The sequence below is a fragment of the Penicillium bovifimosum genome (assembly GCF_028826915.1).
Source record: "Penicillium bovifimosum strain IBT 22155 chromosome Unknown utg000002l_segment0_segment0, whole genome shotgun sequence".
Lineage (NCBI taxonomy): Eukaryota > Fungi > Ascomycota > Eurotiomycetes > Eurotiales > Aspergillaceae > Penicillium > Penicillium bovifimosum.
In genome coordinates, this window is record NW_026622711.1 from 121,181 (window position 1) to 135,750 (window position 14,570).

General features: G+C 48.8%; 4 protein-coding genes across 4 annotated transcripts; 2 read left to right on the forward strand and 2 right to left on the reverse strand.

Moving 5' to 3' along the window:
- Window positions 1-1,413: 1,413 nt before the first annotated feature.
- On the forward strand, window positions 1,414-4,737 carry N7515_001250 (uncharacterized protein; the record flags this gene model as incomplete). The annotated part of the gene is made up of 3 exons (XM_056661994.1): window positions 1,414-2,462; window positions 2,512-3,538; window positions 3,586-4,737. 3 exons carry the CDS (start codon window positions 1,414-1,416, stop codon window positions 4,735-4,737), a joined length of 3,228 nt encoding a protein of 1,075 aa, XP_056524107.1.
- Window positions 4,738-9,469: 4,732 nt separating this feature from the next.
- N7515_001251 (uncharacterized protein) lies at window positions 9,470-9,967 on the reverse strand (the record flags this gene model as incomplete). Its single annotated transcript, XM_056661995.1, has 1 exon — window positions 9,470-9,967. One exon carries the CDS (start codon window positions 9,965-9,967, stop codon window positions 9,470-9,472), a length of 498 nt encoding a protein of 165 aa, XP_056524108.1.
- Window positions 9,968-10,485: 518 nt separating this feature from the next.
- N7515_001252 (uncharacterized protein) lies at window positions 10,486-11,630 on the reverse strand (the record flags this gene model as incomplete). Its single annotated transcript, XM_056661996.1, has 4 exons — window positions 10,486-10,590; window positions 10,637-10,830; window positions 10,894-10,993; window positions 11,076-11,630. 4 exons carry the CDS (start codon window positions 11,628-11,630, stop codon window positions 10,486-10,488), a joined length of 954 nt encoding a protein of 317 aa, XP_056524109.1.
- Window positions 11,631-13,857: 2,227 nt separating this feature from the next.
- Window positions 13,858-14,452, forward strand: N7515_001253 (uncharacterized protein; the record flags this gene model as incomplete). Its single annotated transcript, XM_056661997.1, has 2 exons — window positions 13,858-13,983; window positions 14,045-14,452. 2 exons carry the CDS (start codon window positions 13,858-13,860, stop codon window positions 14,450-14,452), a joined length of 534 nt encoding a protein of 177 aa, XP_056524110.1.
- Window positions 14,453-14,570: the final 118 nt, after the last annotated feature.

A 14,570-nucleotide genomic window follows, 5' to 3' on the forward strand; every position in this document is an offset into this window, starting at 1 on the left:
AAATTCGGATTACCATATCAGATATGTATATAGGACGAACTACAGTACTAGACCTGCCGCCAAAATCATTCCAATGATACTCTCAAGCAACGAGAAACGTGCGCTGCTAAGGCAGAAATGCCGGGAAGCGCTGGCAGCTCATATTCGTATGTCACCTCAAAATCAAACGCACACATCCCCGGTGGTAGCTAATAATGATATTCAGACGAGCGATTAGGCCTTACTGTCGCACCGGGTCGGGTCCGATTACAGCCCTCCGCAGGAGACGGCTATGCATGGTCGGTGTCAAAGTCAGAAGACACATAAGAGATCGTTTGAAGGCTGAAACCTGCAGACTGCATCACTGTTTAAGAAACGGTCTCTTTGTAGGTCCGATTTGCCAGAAAAAAGAATATGGATTTCGATTCACATAGACTTAGTTGAACTCAATCATCATATTCTTCAGAACAGTACTGGCTCCGCTTGATATACTACAGTACAGAAGGTTCAGATTTTGGTGGTAAATAAAGTCTCAGCCAATTACATCCTGTTATGAGGAGGCAGGTGGTCAACCAACGTAGTGGCATTCAACGAAGCAACTAAGCATGAGGAGAGAAGAAAGGAAGGAAAACATCTCTGCAAGGACGTGCTAATATCCTGTCTGATAAACAGCCTGTGCACTTCCTGTTCGTCACGTGCCAATCTGTCCGGTCACATCCTGTTGGAACTACTGCTTGCTCATGGATCTTCGGCTGCCACCAATCGGATATCAACAAGTCTAGATTGCTATGATGCCCCTAGCTGGCAATTTGTTGGGCATACTGCATAGTAAATGGCTAATACATCCCGATTTATATATCTCCGTCTTCCGGTTCTTCACTGCTGCTGTTATTCCGACAAAAACTCACTACACCCCCAAGCCACGTGAGAAGGCCTTCAACTGTGATTCCCTTACACATAATTTCACAGTAGTTAGTGATCCAAAATTACTTTATCTTGCCAATTCTCATCTTAGCAACTTATTCTTGAAACACCACGCCGCCTTTTTAACAAGGACACAAATTCACATTTGCAGTTGTCTCTCTTTCATTGCTGCGTGTTCATTGCCACTTCACGCGGTGACTGACCACGTAATCCGTAAACAAGGTGGTGATGAACAAAGAGTACCGGGGAATACCCATCGCGCATAATTGGATGTTAGGATAAACATCTTTGCGAAAAGATGACCAGACTGGATTTCAACGGCTCTTACAACACTGCCATCACCAACAACCATCTCTATTTTCCCAAGCACTAGACGTTATTTGTTAGAATCAAGCCAGTATGTTCAAGTTAATCTGTTGGCTTGCTCCTATATAGGGCTCTTGTTCTCTCAGATATCGATGCTGCGAGCTCTCTAACATCCCTCTAAGTTCTTACAAACTCTCACTCACCATGGGTATCCAACGTAGTGGTCGGACATCTCAGGTCGATTTCCTCCATACCGCGGACCAACTGGTTCAGGAATATGGACAGCTCCAGGTTCTGGATGACCTGATCCGTTTGCGAGCAGCCGATCTAGTCCAACACCCGATTCTTGCCTATCCCCAATCAGCGAGCCATGTCGCGTCCTATGACTACTATAGCGGTCAAGACTTGAATAATATGATCAATCAAGCGGCTACTATACTTATGAACCTTGGCTTTCAGACGGTAGGTCTGCCGATGCGGTCCGACCTCACACATTCTGACGGCTCTTCTCAGCCAAAACGAGACAAATCGGTTGTCGCGCTTCTTGCCTTGTCAGATCGTGACATGATTGTGACATTCTTCGCTCTAAGCCGGCTGGGCTACGTTGTGATGATGCTTTCGCCAAGATTGTCGGGCAAGGTGTGCGTGTCCCTGTTAGAGGCGGTGGGATGCGAGTCCATTGTTTATGGGGAAACCCCCAGCATCCGCTCGATGGTGGGTAATATTTTGCAACGGAAGCTGGTGAGCTGCCGTCCACTACCTCGAAGCTCTTTGAACACCAAAGCTGAACCCAGATTCTTCTTCCTTTGCCGCGATCGTGACCCCGACAACACCGCTGTGATCCTGCATTCTTCAGGTTCCACTGGCACCCCCAAACCGCTGTTCATTACCCATCGAGCGCTCATGACACACCCTCTCAAAGGACCTGGACTCACATCATTCAATCCTCTTCCCTGGTATCATCTGCACGGACTGTCCACCGCACTCCAGGCTATGTGGAGGAAAAAGACCGCGTACGTATGGAATGCCGCACTGCCAATGACGGCGGAGCTTGTTCTCACCGCCCTGGAAGAAGCTCGGCCCGAGCTGATAGCCGCAGTCCCGTACATGCTGCAGCTGTTGGTCGATGATCCTCATGGCATTGCGGCGCTGCGCAGATGCACGCTGGTCACGTACGGGGGTGCTCCCTGCCCCGACGAACTGGGCAATCGCCTTGTTAGGGAAGGTATTACTTTTGGAGGTTCATTCGGCCTGTGAGTTCTTATACTTTGCGTTGATCTTCCGCGCTGACATCCGCGCCAGCACCGAGGCAGGCCTTGTGGCAGATTCGATCTCACGGTCCGAAGACGACCCCGGTTGGAACTATCTGCAGTTCTTCGACAGCGTACGACCATATGTTTGGATGAAACCCATCAGCGGAACTGAACCTCTCTATGAATGCGTTTACCTGGCTGGTCATCCGGCTTTGACCACGTCCAATTCAGACGATCCACCCGGGTCATTTCATTCTAAGGACGTATTCGCCCCTCATCCTACGATTACGGGGCGCTGGAAGTACATGTCGAGACTGGATGACCGCATCACCCTCGTCAATGGCGAAAAGTTCTTGCCACTATCGATGGAAGGCCACGTCAAGCAACATGCGCTGGTCCACGAAGCGGTGGTGGTGGGAGTTGGTAGAGCCACTCCGGGGCTTCTGGTCTTGCGCTCAGAGAAAGCCGAGTCTGACCCTCTGCCGGAAGAGGACTACTTCAATGCTATCTGGCCGGTCATTGAGGAAGCTAATTGCCAGGCAGAGGCCTTTGCTCAGATTACACGGGACATGGTAGCGATCCTGCCGTACACTGCAAAACTCCCCCGAACAGACAAAGGCTCTATGATACGAGCACAAGTCTACCAGCAATATGCTGAGTTGATCGAGACCCTGTACACCACGGAAGCGCGACCCAATGGGGGCCTCCAACTAGGCCTGGCCGAGACACAGTCTCACCTCCTTCAACTGTGTTGGGATGAACTCGGTATCTCTATCTCTAGCATAGATGCCGATCTCTTTTCCGAAGGCGTCGACAGCCTAAAAGCAATGCAACTCCGCCGCTTGATTCTGCAGCAATTCAGGTTTGGGCCCTGCCACTCTCCAAGTTCAGAAAACTGGGTGTTTGAAATGGGCACACTCTCGCACCTAGCCCTCTACATCTGCGCGGCGCAGAGTGGAGGTAGCCTCTTGACGGCCGAAGACGGTATCTTACTCATGGAAAACTTGATCAAGAAATACTCCTCATTTCGAAAACACCTCCCTTGCCCGGAAATCCCACGGATGACCAAGAGCGTAGTAAGTACATGCAATGGACTCTGGATCATCAATCTGACTTGGCGAAGCTGTTGACAGGGGCCACTGGCTCAGTGGGCGCACACGTGCTGTTTGAATTGCTGAACGATGACTCGGTGTCGACCGTATACTGTCTCACGCGGAGGGCGTCTCCGTTAAAGGCAGTGCGTGGCAGCCTGTTCGAAAGGGGCCTGTTGCTTTCGCCGGAACAGACATTGAAAGTTGTGGCGCTAAACGGCTCACTGGACCGACCTGACTTTTGTCTGGACCCAGTGGGGAAGACCTTTCATCGCATGCTAGACTCCGTGTCTTTAGTCATTCATACTGCATGGCCAGTCAACTTTAATCTCGCGCTCGCTCAATTCGAGCCACACCTTCGGGGGCTATACAACCTCATCATGTTTTCACTTTCGGTCCGAAGACTTGAACCTGCGGTCATGTTGTTTTGCTCTTCCATCTCTACGGCGTTGGGTGCCTCCTCTCATACGATCGAAGAGGAAACAGTTGATCTCAACAGCGCGCTTATGGGCTACGGTCAGTCCAAGCTGGTTGGAGAACGGATGATCAGCCTTGCACGCCGGTCAGGGGCAAGAGCATACTCTCTCAGAATTGGTCAGGTCTCGGGACATTCAAAAAAAGGCCTGTGGAACGACTCTGACGCAATCCCTTTGATGATCAGATCGGCACTGACTTCGCGAGCCCTGCCTGACCTACATCAGACCTGCTCGTGGCTTCCCGTGGACAAATTGGCCACAGTAGTTCTCGAGTTGGCTGAGTCATGCTCTGCGCCTGGCCGCGACGTCGGGCCGAGCGGCGCGTCCGATACCTCCGGGGCGGCCTATGTTGACGACTCGATCTACAACGTGTGTAACTCGCGTGTGTTTCCTTGGTCGGAGCTGCTGGCGACCCTCCAACGAAGCGGATTTCAATTTCAGGTTTTGCCATTTGAAGAGTGGCTACAGTTGCTCCGCGAGAGTGAGGCACGCGGCGAAGAACATATCAACCCCGCAGTCAAGCTGATCCATCATTATGAGATGATGCATGGTGCCCAGTCTTCCATCAATCACGACGGAACGAAAGTTTTTGCAACGGACAAGGCTGAAAGAGATAGCGTGACTCTGCGCAATGATCGCATGGGTGTTGTCCAAGACGGCATCCTGGACTGCTATGCCCGAGACTGGCTTTTGAGGTGGACGATTTAGGATGATCGGTACATACTGTAAAAGGTGCCAGATGTATTGCTGATGTAGCATACTATGACGTCGATGCTCAAGCTCCACCCAGTCAAAGCAAGTCGCAGAGAATTTCCCGGTGCAAAAATAACGTAAATAGATATGTTAATAAAGCCCATGTTACCAGTTTCACAGCATCCACTAAACCAAATTGGTGGGTCAGCCGTATGTCTAATGATATAGCTACCAGGAATGGGGCCGTACTTCAACAATATCATGAATTCGCGGATGTGATGGTTTCGGTACAGCAGAATTTGAAATCAGTACAGTACTAACTTCACACTCTTGCGATTTGATTTGCGAACCCTAATGTGACATACGCTAGTGCACATTTTGGAATAGTGGTCGATCCATGATCTCCAAGAATAGACATTGTATCTTACATGACGCACAGGTGGGACCTTGCCTTGTGTATCTTAGCTCACGAAGGCGCACGAAAAGAGCAATGGTATGAGAAGCTAATTGATCGGGTACCATTCTGTTGTCCTCTTCTTAGTTCTCAGTGCTCGGATATTGGCCAATATCAAATTGATTCTCAGTCTTCCGTCTGTGGAGATTTTCTCAGCATGGAACCGAAATCGAATTTTTGTAGCCTGAATAATTGTGCATATGAACATCCTTCCACAGGCTGGGTGGCGCAAGGTATTCTTAAGGCGGATTTCTTTATTCTTTTCGTTCCAAATTGATCATTTATGCAGTCTCCTGGGACCTAATACTGTACCAGTGGATCTTGAATCAAGATCAACGGAGCTGATCTCTAAATCACTATTTACTGAGACCGAATGGCGCCTCGGTAAGCACTGGCTACAAAGGATCAATACTAGGCTACGGGAAATCGAACTCTATTTGTGCAATGACGCGTGTGTGATTGGATGATGATCTTCCTACAGCCAAATCTGACCAGACCCTGAATCAGTATTAGATGTGCTCCGTCCCTCTCCAAATATGGTTTAGACGGCAACCGACCTTTCCCCTCATTGGTTTGATGAAAGGGCAGGCCCCATAATTTATCGAGGCTGGAGATACCCGTGGCCCCGCTATTTTCAGGGGCCGGGACAAAAATACAGCTAAAGGGCGTTCAGTATCTTCGTTGTACATTATAGAGGGAGTGATAGAGGGGCCCGTGCAGGCTGCCACGGAGCATAGAGCCCAGACTCTTACCCCTTGTAGTTATCGACCGCTTCAATCATATGCTCAGAGTTTCTAGGGGCCATCAACGGGGTAGACAAGAAAATGAAAATTTAAGCTCAACTGATGTCCAAATCAAAGAAGCCCATGCAAGTCGATCTCACCGTTGTGCCACCATCCGCGTTTCATCCTGCGTTCCATGCACGTACGGGATGCGGCAATTTTCCCCCCACAGGCTCGCCTAGAATCTGAATTGGCAATTAACAAACTCATTAATCTCCGTCAACGATTGAACGTAGCACACGGGTTGCAAACCACTAATAAGAAAGCTTATACAGAAGCAACTGTAGTGTCTATGGAACATGATAATATCGGCTGTATGTCGATATTCTTTGCTCGACCCGCATATGAGACAACATGACTCAGTATTCGGAGGACTTGAACGGCTTCGGCTAATTACGTTGGACTCTCTTCCTGTGGGTTCAGAGAACGTTTCAGCCTGTGCCGATATAGGTTTGCCTCGGCCAGTACCGACGAGCCCTTTTAGCCGTTACGTGCGGCGTGACTCATATGCACAGGTACGGGCCGAGAACAAGCCGTGAGTGTTCTAAGGAAAGCCGTTTTCGAAATCTACTGTATCTTATAAGTCCAGACAGGCAGCACGGCAAAGCGCTCGTGCCAATCCGGGAACTGGGGCCGTATACCCTGCTGGATAAGTACGCCATTAGATCTTTTTCATAGGTACACGCTACGAACGCATATATCAGCTAGACGAAAATGGCTCACCTAGTCCTATACTAAAGATCCGCGGCCAATGTGTGGGCCCCAGGAGAGAGAGTCTTAATACTACTTTGAGGGTCATGGGGAGGAGACCTAGTCCACAAGCTTTTCTTTCTTCGTGCAAGACATCTTGGAGCGTGTATCTAAAGAAATCTAATACCAAAGGGCTGATTGTCCATCAATCAGCTAGGCCATTTGTCCTTCGTTTAACGACGATGCAGATCTCATTTGATGCAGCTCAAATGGTTGAATGTGAGAGATTTACATCAAATCCGTGCCTGAAGGTCGACACATGCTGATTACCTGGTCGAAACTAAATAGTTTGCCATCGTTTATACCTGTAACCATATCACCGATCGTGCCCACTTCAAAGGGAACGGTTTCCGTGGGTAGTCAAGACGGCCGATCATGAACAAGTCAGATGCATTCTTCCAGATTAATCACCTAGGTTAATCACGCGGATTAGCTTCGATGGTCCGCATTCGAGAAAAGTACACGGACCCACTCCGCAATATTTTCCAGGAGCTCGTTCGGGAGATCCTCGAGCATGTTTTCTGCGATCCAGGTGTTCTGTTTCAACAAAGGAAGGCCCGACTCCTTTGTACTACGCACTCAACAAAGCCAATTGTAGCTAGACAATATGGGCGCAGAGTAATAGATGAAACTGCCGCTCAAGAATGGTAGAACAAGAATAAAATACGATATTGCACAGAAGCTGTTCAAATAAACACGGCATGAGTGGCGAGCTGGATCGAAGAAGATGCCAGGGAATTTGAACGTTGCAGAGGACTCGGATAAGCATATTGACATGAGTTACTCGGCAAGTGTAACTATGATCATCTGTTGAACCCTGACTATAGAACCCGGTTGACTGTACGTCGTTTCGGGGCCTATTCGAGTCATTGGGCGAAAGGGGAAAAGGACCAATCTGGGACCTGTGGAACAGAGAGTCACATAGCCGTGGGGACGGATGGTCCGGCCAACGGCATTCTCCCTTTGGAACTTAGTAAAAGACTACAAAAGATGAACTAGGTTATTCGCATCCACCCTATGTGGCTGTAAAATAAGTGAATAGCTCTATGACCTCTGGAAGACCAGCCAATCCTGACAACATACGTCCACTCCTGTATCTAGCAGAGAGGTTATTGCCAAGGTACGAAACATGCAAAATTGTACGTAGAAATAGTTCCTGGTACAGTACAAACAAACAACTAATCTATCTCAGGGAATGATTCGGGATTACGCAACTGTGAGACGTCAGCCTCACTCAGCCCTGATGGTCTCTTTCTCAGCCTTCCAGAGCTTCCCATTCCCTGCCACGCTGCTCTGGATGCTGGGAATACTTGCGAAGAGAAAGGCAGCTCACTGCCATGGCTATCATTTCAGCCATCACCACTTTATTATGGGCCATGCAGCAGCTTCCCCGTGACTATCCATTGTCTTCTCTTCCCTAGCTATGAGGATCGCTGCTTTGTCGAATGGAAGGGACCCGATATATTTTCCTCGCTTACCTGCAGTGAGGATGTGTTTACTTTCCTTCACTTCACACTACCCGGCGAACCAGTGAGTTGGCTCAACACAAGACTGTCTATCACAAGTCTGCTTTCAGGTCAGACAGTAGTCGATCTCCCATTCACAATTTCACCGAGTGAATGGAGCACCGACTCATTAAGCAATTTTCAGCTACGCGTTTACGATATTCTATCACACTGGTTTTCCTCCTGGTGCCAAGGCACAAGTTTCGACCAGTTTGTGCTGCAATTAGCGATATGGCCGTGGCGAGACCGACAGCAGGGAGCAGGAATCGAGCGCATAGAAGGGAATTTCTCAGAGATCTCTCCCCTTGATCCAGGCTTTTTTGTCCAGAACATCATTGGTAATTTCTAGAACAGATATCAACTTTTCCTTGTTGCTTTAGCAAGGAACACTTATTTTTGGACCTGTCGAGTAGGATCAACGAAGCAGTATGTCACAACTTCCCAATGAATGCTATTTTCGAGCGACACCTCATCGCATCCTCCTACGCCTGGTAAGTCTGGTATTGAGCGCATAGTCAGTTATTTGCGAATTGAGGTCTTTGGCCATGAAAGTGCCGATGTTTGTCATGGGGCTCCAATACGAATGAACAATGCATTTATAGACCTCGATACCTGCGTATATTGTTTTTTTATCCTAGAACTAATGTGTCAAAAGCCGAAATAAAACCAATCCAAGCCCGAAATGTGGATGCGCGTCTTCAATACCGTGTAGCTCTTTATGATTAACATGCTCTCTGTGCCCTTAGGTGTATCGTTTTTGATATTGCATGTGTGAGACCGGCAAATTGATGGGCCTATCATCCTAGGTTAAAACGCACTTCTGACATCACACTAAATGCGAGATTGGCGTAGTAATAGCTGCCAGAATTCAATTCACTGCCACAGGAGCCAAATGAAAGAAAACAGGACGATGATGGCCGTCACAGTAGGGATATTTCCGCGCTCAGACCCGACTCCGTTGAACTCAGAAGTGCTCCCCGATAAAGATGAGCTTGTCGTAGAAATCAATGTACTGGGTAGGCTTGCAACGTTCTGCTGTGATATAGTGGCGCTTTGTATATTGCGTTGGGGAACGTGGGAGGAAATGGTTCTTTGAGATGTTCGTAGATAACTCAAGGCGGTAGGAGATACGGTGCTAGTCAGGTCCACAGAAGTAGTTCTGGAAGCTACCGTTCTAACTGGTAGGGGTGGTGTTCTTCCTTCTCCACGGTGGTCACTCTACCTCCTTTCTGAGTTTGAGGCTTACCGGGTATGCCTCAGACCGAGGGTTGATGTCGGTCTTCAGCAAGTAGTTTTCTCTGTACTCCGGCATTACCTCTGGATCCTCGTGCCGAAGAAGGGCAACGAATTGGGGGGGGTATCGGCCTAGTGATAGGTCCGGTGTTGATGCCACCCTCCCGAAGAACCTTCTTCATCGCGCGAAGATATGTGTGATGGACACGTTTGAACATCTGTTCAGTCCATCCTTCGAACTGCTCCTGGAACACATAAAGCAGCTCGGCGTCATACAGGCCCAAGATGCATATACCTTTGATCTGTTCGACCATGTAGGTATTCAGATGCAACTCCTTGGACGTTGCAGTGACATGTTTGACACCCCACCATTTGGGACTGATGTGCGTCAGGTCTATCTTCATCGGAGAATCCTGGACAAGTTGTTCCCTGGTCATATCGGCACATGGGGAAACAATGTCCTCTTCGATCGGTTCGTCATTCGGAGACACCGGATCGGGGTTCTCGCGCGTTGTTGACATTTTGTTGGGATGCGTTGTTGAGTGGACAAAGAGGAGAGGGAAAGAGAGGCAAAACTGGCGACTCTGGCGAAGCTGGTGAATCTAGGGATTCTAGCGAATACGACTCTCGTGCGCGAGAAGGATGATTTCGTATGTGGAAGGCTAAAGCCAAATTGATTAAATACTGACTGGACTACATGCAGCAAACGAAAATCATGGAGAGAAAGAGAGCGAAGCAGAGAGAAAGATGCACAGCAGGGATTAGGGGAAGATATACAGAGGGCGGCATGTGACTAAACGGGAACGGCAAAGCCGCGTCGGATGTCTTGGGGTTTATGTACGCCGTGACAGGCATCCGAAATCATTATCCGAAAATTTATCTCAAAGTATTCCTAGAAATTCGCGCGTAGGATAATTGGCTGACGCCCCAATCAATATACACGTGATTTAGCGTGTTTTCGTCGAGAAGACGCTCTCAGTATCTGCATGGGGACATGATGAGACGGCTGGTGTCGTTGAGGAATGCGGCAAATTTCGATTCAAAAGCGTGTCGGAAAGTTAACATCGAAGTGCGAGGTCTTGCATACGATGTTCACCATAAGCGTCAGTTCCGCCTCGCCTTTCAAACAGGTGAAAAAGTCGTCCTGATTGTTCAGCGTGGATCTTCATCCGTAGGTTGGGCCAACTCACCAGCATCAATTCGTCTAGTTCAACCGTGTTCAACTTGTATGACAGGTCTTGAACTTTTGAGCTCCATGGAAAATCAGGATGGAATTTCTCGTTCTTTTTCATCAACCGTTTGACCATCTCCGACAATGCCGTCAGCTTCAACGTTGCTGCATTCATATCTTCGGGATTTATACGGCAACTACGTTCTACACCAGCTGGCACGGCAATGGAGTTAGAGGCTGCAGTGGCCGAATTGCCCAATCAATGGGTTGACTTACCGATCCTAACCCCACCGGATCCCGTAAACAGGACCTCATCGTTGGTAAGTGTGGCAAGCGCTCTATCGAAATTGCGGAGGTACCTGATCCCAACAAGGATCTACAGAGCTTCAGCATTGGCCTGGATGGGCTTGTGTCTCCCAACAGCGTGTGAAATGGGTAGGACGGAAAATTAGACATACTGGCCATACAATCGAGGCGATTTCGGTTTCGGTAAGGGCATACCTAGATCCTAGAACTTGGGACAAAGAGCATTCAACCGACTCCCACACCAAGAAAGTTTGATCTTCATGTTGATAATGGCGCAGGAGTTGAGGGAAACTGCGGTAAGAGAGGTCGTTGACGATCTTCACCAGCGACCGGGTCGACGCTGATTCCGTTTTGAGCTGTTGAATGTGGACCAACTCCGTTTTATTCTCCCTATTCTGGGCCAGTAGCATCCCCTTTCGCGGGAAATTCTCGATGCCTTTGACATATGTTGCCCATGGGTCTTCGTTCAATGGCTGAAGAGTGGAAGTTGGTATTTCTGAAGCTCGCATTCGCTTCCGCTTCAATGGCTTCCATGGAGTTGAAGGGTTGGCCACTGGCTTAGGCTCCGGGGGATAGATCGGGGCAGCCACTTCTATGCTCGGACGGACAGGTGGCACGGTGGAAACACCGTCATGCCTAGCGGGGTTGGCTATCGTGGGAAAGAATACCGTTTCCGGCCGAATGGGCTTCGAGTGGGTGGTATCCATCCTGGAAGTATCGGTGGAACGGTTTGGGTGTATTTGGCGTTTTGGGTAGCGGAAGCTGATATATAGCAGGTACTTATCTACTCCTACACCCGGTGCAATGTTTGCTAAAATTTCATACACCAGGCTGAATTCTGATAACGTGGATTTTCAGGTCTCAAGGTAGACATGTAATCTGCCTAACTGATGAATAACGGAGGGTCATACAGCCGTTCATTCTGCTTGCTCGCATGGAAGAAAGTAGATGCATCCTTGTGCACATTTGGAGAATGCAGAGATACCACTAGAAAGGCGGGGGGCTAGCTGCCAGTCAACCACAGTTTAGCTGATGTTGATGTTTGTTAATTGCTACAAGTACGCGTGCCTCGACTTGTTTTTAAATTTGCGGCCTAGGCAGCTCAACAGAGTCGTTCTTCCATGCTACTTGAACATTCAAAAGCCATCCAAAGAGCTCAACGACGAACAGAGGGCCAGAACAATATGGTTGTCGCCGCTGCAAACTCTGTCGACAGGACAAGTGACCGTTTATTTGATACCGGTTCCAGCAAGACGCTGTCACCCAGCTGGTATTAGTCAGCTGACATAGTTTAGGATAGCTCTCCTACCAGTAGGCAATTCATCATCTCATCCCCTTCTTCTGTACGAACGTGCCAAAGAGGCTCACACACAAGCTCGAGGATTTTAGCACATCCCAGCTGGACCACTCTGGCCTGGCGTATGCGTATAGAGATTACTCTGGAAAGAAGGTCGCTACGTTGGAACATGGAGAGATCGTAAGAGCGGCATTGCCAGATGGGAAAACGCACTCATTCATGACGACCGGGTGCTACACCCCGGGGGGCATGGTGAGCCTTTCGGCATGCGAAAACTTCTTGAAGAACAGCACATCAATTATGACACTCGCACTAAATACCTTACAAACGGTATGGGACATATCATGGGATATGCGGACACATCAGCAGGTGTCCCATATCTAGTCAATGATAAGGAGGAGGATCTTGACACAATTGATTCGGATTCAGATGATGAGATTGGAATTGTGAGCAAAGTGTCATCTTACGAAAGCTCGGTCATGCTGGAAAGGCTTGCATTGCTTCTACGCTACAACATGCAGAGCAGCCGAGCGATTATGAGCAGTAGTTGCGACGCTTGTTTCTGAGGCAATCAAAGCTGCAGATATCTCGTAACCACAGGCTAGGGTGCAAGATGCAGCATGGAAAACCCATGTTGATACCCAGCCAATGAAACCCATAGGACAAAACAGAGAGAGCTACTGGCTGCCAGTTGTTGCAGTGGCCACTCTCACCCCATGTATAGTTTTTAATGCATTTATCTCAACCAAACCGCCGTTACAAAGTAAACTGGACGTACCTCTCAACATAGCGATCGTAAGAGCAGCACCTCTGTTGTCCATAGACATTAACCAATCCCGAAGAGATTCCTCTCGCGATAGGTCAATTTATGGCGTGCAGGCCTCATGTCATACCGACTAGTAGCCCCTCTCATCCGGTCTTGTGGCATAGACCGCGGGATCCCAAAAGAGCGAGCAGCAGCAACAACGGAGGGTAGTCCGGCCATTATTCATACCCTTGATTGCTATCAGGATTCTGCCTTCCTGTTCAACTAATTTCTGAGCTTTTTTACCATGGATTGGTGGCATACTAGGCGTTTGTTAAAACTGGAGGTTTGATGAGGAGTAGAAAATTTGAAGTTCCTGCCGGAATGACCGAGTTGCCGGAATAATCAGGATCCATGTTAGTTAAAACGTGTGGTGCCTATAGTCAGTTATCAATTCCCGCTTCTGGAGCCTCACTTACCAAAACCCCCAAAAAGGAACCTACAATTGAAATCAACCCCGTCAAAAACTGGGCTCACACTTTACCCATGATATCGCTCAACGCGGTGATCCGAGCAAGGCCATTGAACTTCATGTAGGAAGCAGTAATCAGTTTGCCCGCATACCTTTGTCGTTGAAGCGTCAACCCCTTTAATAAATAATTAATGGTACATGTTGAACGTGTGAATCACGGCGGACAATACGGCGGGGTCTCCCTCACTATCTGGATGGGTTCAATGTATCAACCAAAAGTACGTAGCACCAGACATACCTCAGAAACATGTTACGTCGCGACTGGTTCTATTGCTCTTCAAAGCTTGGCTCGATCACTTGGTATAAAGACGTTTCCATGCCAGAGCCCTGGACCTTACTACTGACCTGCAAACTCTCACAATGGATGGTCTTCACAATGAGCATGAAGCAAAAGTTGAGCAAGACCAAGGTACAGGAAGCGCTCCGCCGGGATACCTAAATGAGCTCCCAGTATTTACAGAGATGCAGGATCTGGGTCAGCAGCCGGTAAGCGACGATTGCATCCAGGATGTAGCTGCATACTGACTTTTGCAACTCGCTCCCACAGGTACAGTTGCCCCCGAATGAGGCGCAACACGCCTTGGTCGCTGAACCATTTCAACCGCTGGTCGAAGAGTTGAAGCGGCTGGTACAGGACGACCCACAATTCGCGCACCAGGCTGCACAGATAGTGAGGCTTTACCGACGGCTGTATGAGACTTATATTGCAAGGAAGTCTGAGACCCAACGTCTTGAGCAGGCGAATGGGGAGCTCCGCACGGCAAATCTCCAATTACGCCAAGAGGGTGAGTACCTGAAGGGTCGATACGCCGAACAGGGAGACGAACTGGCTTATTTTGGACAAGCCTTTGACAAACTCAGCACGGGTATCGGGAGGCTCTTAGCGAACTCTGGGGGCTGTTGTTCAGAACCGATGTATGAGGCAGCTAGCAAAGTGAATGAGGAGGCTCCTTAAACTGTCATCTTTACGCTTTCAATATCGACAGTACACAAACCGGCAGGTCGACACGTTATTGCGCAGAAATGCGAAAGTATTATGATACATTCTGAGAAAACAACGCGCTGTCATGCTG